Genomic DNA, 9,476 nt, shown 5'->3' with positions numbered 1-9,476 from the left:
GGAAAGAAAGTTAATGGTAAGATGAGAGGGAAAGATAAAACAACAGAATGGGTATACTTAAATTCTCTTCTCTTTTCCTTTTTTGGGTTAAGTTTGGATACCAGGACTGTGGTTGTTATTAAAATTCCCTCTTATGATTTTCACAGGCAAAATCCCAGCAAACAACAGCAGCAGTCAACTCAGAAGAAAACAGCTGAGAGAGAGAAGCAGAAGAAGGAGAGAGAGAAGTTTTGCTCCTAAATGTTAGGAAAAATGACAGGGTGGTGTCGCTGTGAAGTTGATACACCTAGGGGGTTGGTTTTGCTCTGTTAGTAACAGGAGACTAACTGACCTAAGTATTGAGGAAATCCTAATTTTACTTTTGGGGTTTTGCCACTAACAGGCTTAAGCCAAATGGGCAAACTTATAAAAATTTTGCTGAGTGAATTAAATAACTGAAAGGGAGAGGAAAGAAGACCAATTGCAAATTAAATTAGAATTTCAGGTTAGAAATGGAAGATTGAAGAAAATGAGTTAATGGAGTTGCATGAAGTTTTCTTGGTTCTAACACTCGTTTCCACGAGTGGTTTTAAATTCAGCCTGAGAGAATTCACAAAGCAGATATTTTCTTATCTTTACTGCTTAACTCAATTCACCAGTTCAGCACCCATTTCAGCGGCTGTAAGATTTGTTTGTACTTGCCTTTTCTGAAATCTGAGGAGAGGTTTTCTCGTTGCTGACACAGGCGACGTTTGGGTGACGTCCTTTTGGGAGATCCCTCGTTGGATTGGTTGCTTTCTTGATGACACAGAAGCTTGAGCAGTTCTTCTAAAAGTCTGAGTTAGCAAGGCTTCAAGTTCTTTGAAGATCGCGAAGTTTAAACTGAAGTGTTAGAGTTCTGGAGTCTCGCTGTGCGATGTTACGGCATGGGAGCGCTTGTAGCGCTGTTACCAAAGTGAAAGCCAGAGGTCTTGAGCGAGAAAGCGAGCGAGAAACGTAAGAGAGCTTTCTATTCCTTTTAAGCAGGCTCGATGTTGGTCCATCCCTTGATTGGATTAGTCTTTAATCACTCCTCTGAGTAGATGACGACAAGACTGGCAGGAAGTCGACCCAGAATATTGGAGTCATGTGCTGGGGTGATTAGCAAACCTCATGATGGCTGATAGGGGCATATCAGTGTCCGTTCATGATAGAAATCCCTACATAGATCACCCTAGGACTTTTGAACACCCTGTATGTCGCTTTGGATAAAAGAAAATGTAAATACATTGCAATGCACTAAAACCACTCAGAACACCATAGCAAGCTCGCAAAGCAAATGCATAGCAGCACCATAGCAATACCCTAGTAAGCACCAATAACACCCTAGCAACCACAAAACAACACCCTGCCAATCACCCACAACACCCTAGCAACTGCATGGGAAGACTTTTTAACACCATAAAACACAGTACTATTTTTAAGTAGAGGGTTTATTTTATTGCTTCAGCCATTTTAATCTTCTGTTGTTAGCTTATATATTTGGAGTTGACCTATGTTTGTTTAAATGTGTAGGTTCAGTGTATCATGTATGTCGGTCATCTTCTGTTCAATGACAAACTGAATTAATAAAGAAAGGAAAACTTGAAATCGCATCATATGACCCCTTTAAGTTAGTTTAACGTTTTTTTAATCTTGGGTCCAGTGTCACTGCTGTCAATAAGGTTTTTTTATTCATACAGAAAAAAAAAATTCATACAGGTTTAGAACAACTTGACACATGCGCTCTCTCTCTCTCTCTACATCACACAGTGGCACAAGGCCACATTCTCCCTTGCATTCTTAGTTTGTGTGGAAAACACTGTTGCCAGGCAACAACTAAAGCAGGGAGACTGCCATGCGAGGATGAAGGTAGAGCTATATCTGTGCATATGTGGGTTTGTTCACTTGCATGAGCAGGTATTTGCTGGTGCATTGAGCGGTGGCTGCGCAGTCAGTGAGAGAAACAGAGGCATTAACCCCGTGTGGAAGCGAGACTGTTTACACTATTGCATCCAAACACCTTTTTTACTTCCATTATGCGGCACATTATGCAGAGTGAAACAGGTTATTCTCAAATTTCATACATTATTTATGTAAAATTGCACCAGTAACTGTAACAATAGAAACACAATTTCATTCCCTCATGTACTTGCATGGTTGAATAAGAGGATGGTTTGATGTAATAAAGGGGATTCATTACAAATGGATTCAGTAAAAGTCACCAAAACCAAACTGTTGATTGTAGCAATTGACTTCGAAAGTCAATGGCTACCATCAATGGTTTGGTTAAAGGAAAACTTGAAATCGCATCATATGACCCCTTTAAGCCTTTAACCTCTAGCCTTTAAGGCTGAAAAAACACAACACGACTTTTCAAATTCAAACAGATTTTGCAGTAAAAAACTGGTCTTCAAACACTTAACGGCTGAGGAATACACATTAACAGACTTTCAATTCGTCAAGGTCTTTGAGACACATGACAAATTAAAACAATGTGTTCTAAAATCGGCTCAAAATATCAAACGTGTGTAATATCCTCTGGCTGGACTGAATCACAGTCTGAAGCTTAAAAAACTGGAGTTTGTGGCCATCATACACTATGAAATTTATTGTGAAATCTGTCAACTCTGACTTAAGAAAATCTGCAGACTGGCTCTTCCAGACTGCAAAAATCAGTGAAAAGGTCCTGTAGTATATACCAGCCTTTAGTTTCCGTAAATGTTCTGGCTGAACAAGGAAGTTTTGCATTGTGAGTGTTTGAATATGTTAGAATATAGAAAATATTTCCATGATATAGATGTCCTTCTAGCTCTGACCTGACTCGTTCTTTCTCTCCTCTTTCTCGTCAGCTCGTCCCTCGTTTACCATGTTGCTGCTCGGACTCTTGCCGCTGATGCTGCTTCGGGGGTGTGGTTGCCAGGCGGCAGACGTTCCCGAGGATGTGACAGCAGAGTTCTCGGTCAGACTGTACCACCAGCTCCAGATCACGGAGGGAGAGGAGAACATCATCTTCTCGCCTCTGAGCGTGGCTCTGGCTCTGGGCATGGTGGAGCTGGGCGCCCGCGGCTCTTCTTTAGAGGAGATCAGACAGGCCGTGGGCTACAGTAATTTCAGAGAAGGTGCAGTTATCTAGAAAACATATAGTACCTGTTCTCTTTAATCTTTACCTTCTGAGATTTTCTTATTGGCTACAACAGTGACCACCCACTTTTTCCCATTCACTTTCTCCATAGGCATTTAAAAAAATTCTGTAGCAAACCAAACAGCTTAGAAACCAATCATAACGTTACAACATTTGATTCAAAGCACAAAAATGTACAGGTGTTTTTGTGATATTTAATTGTATAAACCTTTCAAGTTACATTTTACTCACAAATCAAAAGAAGAACAACATTAATAATATTTTGCATCAAAGAAAATAAAGCCTATTCTTCATTACAATTAAGCAAATTTCCCACATACATTTTTTCTTAATAGTGATTCTACATCAGTTAAAGGCAGTGCAACAATTGATCAAATAATTATTTCACTCACTGAAATGCAAATCAATTTCTAACCTTTATATAATGTTTTTTTTTCTGGATTTTTTGGTTGGTATTCTGTCTCTATACGTTAAAATAAACCTACCATAAAAATTACAGACCCTTCATTTTTTTGTAAGTGGGCAAACTTACAAAATCAGCAGGGGATCAAATAAATATTTTCCCCACTGTGTATATATATATATATATATATATATATATATAGCATTACAGTAATGAGTTTTTACTTTTTTCTTTTGATTTTTGCAGTGAATTATGACCCAGACATGTTCTTGACAGGTTTAGTGAGATTCAGAATTTTGAATGGGATTATTACTTCCATTACAGTAATATTGCAGCACATTGTACAAAAGCCTTTTCTTGTTGTCTGCACCTGCTTCAGATGAGGAGTTCTCTCTGTTGAGCAACCTGACCCAGGCCCTATCCACAGATGAAGAGCAGTACGTGGTACGGCTGGCCAACTCCCTCTTTCTGCAGACGGGGGTTCACTTCAACGAGGACTTCCTGCAGCTCATGAAGAAGTACTTCAAAGTGGAGGTGGAGACGGTGGACTTCAGCCAATCAGCAGCCGCGGCTGAACGCATCAACTCTTGGGTGCTGAACCACACGGAGAGTAAGTCATCTGTCATCACTGAGGAAAGAAAATATTCAAACTGGATGTGTGCTATTACGTATTTGAAATAGTATCCTGATGGCTTGACAAACAAAGTTTTTATTCTTGTATTGACGTCTTTCCTATTGACATAGAAAGTTGGGATGTAGTGAAAAGTTTGTTCTTTTGTAAGTACAAGTAGAAGTATATAGATGGCCTCAAAGCTAATAGACAGAGTAGAAGTCAGAAAATTCTTATATGTAGTTATCTACACATGTGCAAAAGTTCAGGATCTGCAAGACAAGAGTCTCTTGTGCTCACCAAGGCTGCATTTATTTGTGTAAAAAAATACAGTAAAATCAGAAATATTTGTAATAATATTTCACATTTAAAATACTGTTGTTTGGAATATGTTTTACAATGTAATTTATTCCTGACAAAGCTGAATTTTCAGCATCATAACTCCAGTCCTCAGTGTGACATGATCTTTCAGAAATCATTCTAATATGCTGATTTACTCCTTGATAAACATTTATTATTATTATTATCAATGTTGAAAACAGTTGTGCTGATTCATATTTTTGTGGAAACTATGACACATTTTTCTAGGATTCTTTGATGCATAGAAAGCTCAAAAGAACAGCATTTATTTGAAATAGAAATATTTTATAATGTTATAAATGTATTTACTGTCACTTTTAATCAATTTAATGCATCCTTAATGCATAAAAGTATTAATTTCCCCAAACTTTTTAACCCTGCTGTAAATGAATATATAATAAGCCTTAATGTTTACCTTTTAGATTATATGCCGTTCAACCACTGAATATAGTCATAGTTTATAATCCCATTTAGAATGATTTTACTTTCAAGTAAAACTCTTCAAAATGAATGGATGGTGTTAAGAGGAATTACTATGACTTTAGTAAAGGAGGATACTAAAGTAGATAATGGCAGGTCAGTCATATTCTGCATGATAATGACATTTCCAGCGGCTTTCGCGTTTGCAGGACTGTCAGATAGCAGCACAAATCCCAGAGCTTTGGAAGAGAGGTGATTGTATGCCACTGAAGAGATCATGCCGTCTTTCCTGTTCTGAGAAACAGAGGATTGTGACGTGCAACGTTTATTTCAGTCTGGGTTTTTGTCGTTGCAGGCAAAATCCACAACCTGGTGTCTGCGGATGACTTCAGCAGCTCCACCATGATCATGTTAGTGAATGCGGTGTACTTCAGGGGCAGCTGGAAGAACCAGTTCAGACCAGAAAACACCAGAACCTTCTCCTTCACCAAAGACAATGGCAGTGAAGTTCAGACCTTGATGATGTACCAGCAGGGAGATTTCTATTATGGTATGTTCAACAAGCTTGAATCAGTAGTTTTTGATTATTTGTTTTCTTAATTCACTGTACATATTTTCCTATAGATTGATTTCAGGGAAAGTAAATCAAGACAAAATTTGAATGTTGGCTTTAAAAGATTAGCCTGAAAGTTTAAAATAATTTTATAAACTTTAGGCCTGATCACTGTTATAATATAAATATAAAAGAGTGAAAAATTGAAGGGGGTCTGAATACTTTCCGTACCCACTGTATATATTATTCTATTCAGTCACCTAAGAAGAAGCATACTGTTTTAAGTTTGGGATCAGTAAGATTTTTTTGTATGAAAGAAACAAAAACTTTTATTCAGAAAAGATGCATTAAATTGATCAAAAGTGACAGTAAAGACTTACAAATAATCAATCAATCAATCATAAAATAAATAAATGCTGTTCTTTTGATTGAAAGAATCCTGGGGGAAAAAAATATATCAGGGTTGCCACAAAAATATTAAAAAGCAAAACAGTTTTCAACATTGACAATAATAGTAAATGTTTCTTGAGCAGCATGTTTCTGGAGTAATGATGCTGAAAATTCAGCTTTACATAACAGGAATAAATTATATTTTAAAACATTCAAGTAGAAAACTGTTATTTTAAATTGCAATATTTTACAATATTACTGTTTTTACTGTATTTTTGGTCAAATAAATGCAGTCTTGGTGAGCATAATAGACTTATATATAGTTTTATATAACTATAAACGGGCGTTTACAGACTTCATATTTTCACATAAACGACATTTGGAAAATGATATGCATTGCAACGCAGTTTGTGCAAGTCCAGAACAGAGATCGGCTGCAATAAAACAATAAACGGCCGGTTGCCGATCGCGTAAGTTCCAGAGGAAGCTCCTTCGGCCGTCATGCACACACGTGACTGACCGCTCGCTCGCACCAACAGGAGGAGGAGGGTCGTGTTACTCTCTACACTGCACTCAACCTGAGGGATTCCTACACTTTCAGTCTTTGAGGAGACCTGAAAAACAGCGCATACCGCAGGAACGGTATAACGGAAAATATTAGCGGTTTTGAAACTTTCAAATCGCGGTATACCTTGAAACCAGTAATCGGCCCATGCCTACTACAATAACAGTCACACTAATTCTGTTGTCCATCTCAGGGTTATTATTGTTAACAAAAACTAAAACCAGAAAAAAATATTTTGTTACTCAAAATAAAAAATTTAAATAAAATATAAAAAAAATTACAACTATTTTATTTCAGCTAGTTGCCAAGGCAACATTTCTCATTTTTTTAGTTTAACTTTATTATTTTATTTTTTTTCTAAAAGAACTAAGACTAAATAACCTAAAAATAATAAATGAAGAATAATAAAAACTATAAAGACATATTTAAATAAAGTAAAAATTACAAAAACTTTGTGAAAACAGAAAATATACAAATAAATCTAATTCAAAATATTAACAAAAACTCTAATAACACTGATCCACCTTCATCTAACTGAAGTCCTTTCCATCCTCAAACATACAGTAATAATCACTAACCTCACCGTGTCCTTCATCCTCAGGAGAGTTCAGCGATGGCACCACAGAGGCGGGTGGAGTGTACCAGGTGCTGGAGATGCTCTATGAAGGTGAAGACATGAGCATGATGATCGTTCTGCCCCGTCAGGAGGTTCCTCTGGCCTCCCTGGAGCCCATCATCAAAGCCCAGCTGCTGGAGGAGTGGGCCAACAACGTCAAGAGGCAGAAGGTGGAGGTCTACCTGCCCAGGTGAGACACACAGTGTTTTCATCTCATTTATCAATACATTTGCTTTTAGATTTGATTCATGTAAAACCTGTATACTTCTGGTTTCTGGACAAAGTTCACTCTGACCTGATCATTTGGATTTATTTAGGTTCAAGGTGGAACAAAAGATTGATCTGAGAGACACTCTGCAGCAGCTGGGCATCAAGAGCATCTTCACTAAAGATGCCGATCTGTCGGCCATGACAGCCGAGATGATAGGTAATCGATAAAACACACACTCCCTGACCTATGGGAACGCTCTGTTATTCTGCACACGCACACAGATGCTCAAGATGTGATTGACGGCTCAAGGACGGGATGTAACGCACTTGTTTTGTCCTGGCAACCAACCAGCATTGTGGTGGTGATTTTTGCTTGCACAAGCAAATAATAATAATAATAGTAATAATAATCATCATTATCAAATTTTCTGTATTGGGTGTGGTTGGGTATGTTTTTTTGTTTTTTTTTAAGAATCTTATATCTTATTTTTTTTAAGTTTTATATATATATGACAATTTTGAGGATCTGTGGGTAAATGTAATATCTCCTGTTTTATGTTTTGGTCACCATTTTTTAAACATTCAAATATTATAAACCAAAAGGTCATATCAAACTTTAACTTAAATTTTTTTTAAATATTGAATAATCTAAACTAAAATAAATATGAAACCAGCTATTTTTATTCAACTGAAAAGGGCTTTTGTTTTGGGTGTGGTGAAAATAACAAAGTTGTGTCTTGTTTATTTATTTATTTATCTTTAATTTATCCAAGAATCAAAGTAAAATAAAAATACCTTAAAGGCCATTTTTCAGCTTCAATATTGTTATTTTATTTTTATTCATTTTGCTTGTTCAATATTATTATTTTATTTGACACATTTTTATGTTCAATATTATTAATTTGTTTTACTATTTTTTTAATGCTCAAATTGTCAATTTATTTCAGTATTAAATATGCCTATGAAACTGTAGTCTGTGTATGTTCATTATTCTCATTATACACCGCTCTGCATCCGATTACACCAGCTCATAAATAAATGGAAATAACTTGTAAAGCACATTCAGCCTTTTTTCATATTCTGTAACCTTCGTCACTTATATTTTCTGCTTGTTTACAGATGGACAGAATCTGTTTATCGGGAAGGCTGTGCAGAAGGCTTACTTGGAGGTGACCGAGGAAGGTGCCGAGGGGGCGGCAGGATCAGGTGACATTTATTTCCATTTCCATTTTTTCATACTGCCACATTTTACTCTAATTACATTACACATTTAATATTCTCACTCTGTCTTCCTCCACAATTCAGTCATCCTTTGCATTTCTAATTTTTCTCACTGCAGTAAATTGCTTTGTGAATCTTGTGCATTCACACATACTAAAGCGCCCCCTACTGTTCAACATGTGTCTTTTTAATTAAGGTTTATTAGTGTTGGTTAGATCCTTTTAATATTAGTGTTCAGTTCTGCATTGACGTCAAAAACAAATAAGAAGGTCTGAGATTATGAAAAGGAATTAAAAATAATTATTTATGTATTTAGGTTAGCTTCATATTACGTTAATATTCATATTTTGTACCATTTTCAGATAAAATTGTTTAATTATTCAAATAGTGTACCTTTAAATCAGCAAATTTAAACTAAGCTTATATATAATATTTGATATTTTAAAAACTTATGTATGTATGAATGTACAGGCCTTGAGAGTTTGTGGGAAAATGTGATATTTCTGGTTTTACAGTTTTCTTGTAAAATAAAGGTCATACAGCACCGACTGTGAACAAAACATTTTAAAGATATGAATAATATTTTATAAAAGGTCATGCTAAACATATTGAATGAGACTTTTTTTTACACCATCTAGACATTTTAAGCTCACCAAAAAATATCACTAATAATTTTTATTTAAATTATTGTTCATTGTAGAAGAGCATAAATAAAATAAAACAATGTAAATAATTGTTTTACATCACTGACCCACTATTGTTTGCCCTCTTACAGGTATGATTGCATTGACGAGGATGCTGGTGCTGTACCCACAGGTCATGGCTGACCACCCCTTCTTCTTCGTCATCAGAAACAGAAAAACAGGTACATGCCATCTTCAAAAACCTATGACCATAACACAAACAAAAAACAAAACAATATATATATATATATATATATATTATGTATATATATATATATATATATATATATATTTGTGCTCTCA

The 9,476-nt window shown here is 35.9% G+C and overlaps 1 protein-coding gene across 1 annotated transcript in view; it reads left to right on the top strand.

The window, feature by feature from the left end:
- serpini1 (serpin peptidase inhibitor, clade I (neuroserpin), member 1) overlaps nt 1-9,476 on the top strand; it is a 17,544-nt gene that overhangs the window by 6,122 nt on the left and 1,946 nt on the right. Inside the window, exons 2-8 of the mRNA XM_016453042.1 lie at nt 2,850-3,119; nt 3,925-4,155; nt 5,291-5,485; nt 7,045-7,249; nt 7,377-7,486; nt 8,389-8,475; nt 9,266-9,355. Of these exons, the coding sequence (XP_016308528.1) occupies nt 2,867-3,119; nt 3,925-4,155; nt 5,291-5,485; nt 7,045-7,249; nt 7,377-7,486; nt 8,389-8,475; nt 9,266-9,355 (1,171 nt within the window). The 5' untranslated portion in view covers nt 2,850-2,866. The remainder of the gene's footprint in view (nt 1-2,849; nt 3,120-3,924; nt 4,156-5,290; nt 5,486-7,044; nt 7,250-7,376; nt 7,487-8,388; nt 8,476-9,265; nt 9,356-9,476) is intronic.

This window comes from Sinocyclocheilus anshuiensis, unplaced genomic scaffold, assembly GCF_001515605.1.
Source record: "Sinocyclocheilus anshuiensis isolate Anshui unplaced genomic scaffold, SAMN03320099.WGS_v1.1 scaffold739, whole genome shotgun sequence".
Taxonomy (NCBI): Eukaryota; Metazoa; Chordata; class Actinopteri; order Cypriniformes; family Cyprinidae; genus Sinocyclocheilus; species Sinocyclocheilus anshuiensis.
Note: the sequence above shows the minus strand (reverse complement) of the source record. Positions and strands in the feature narration are given on the sequence as shown.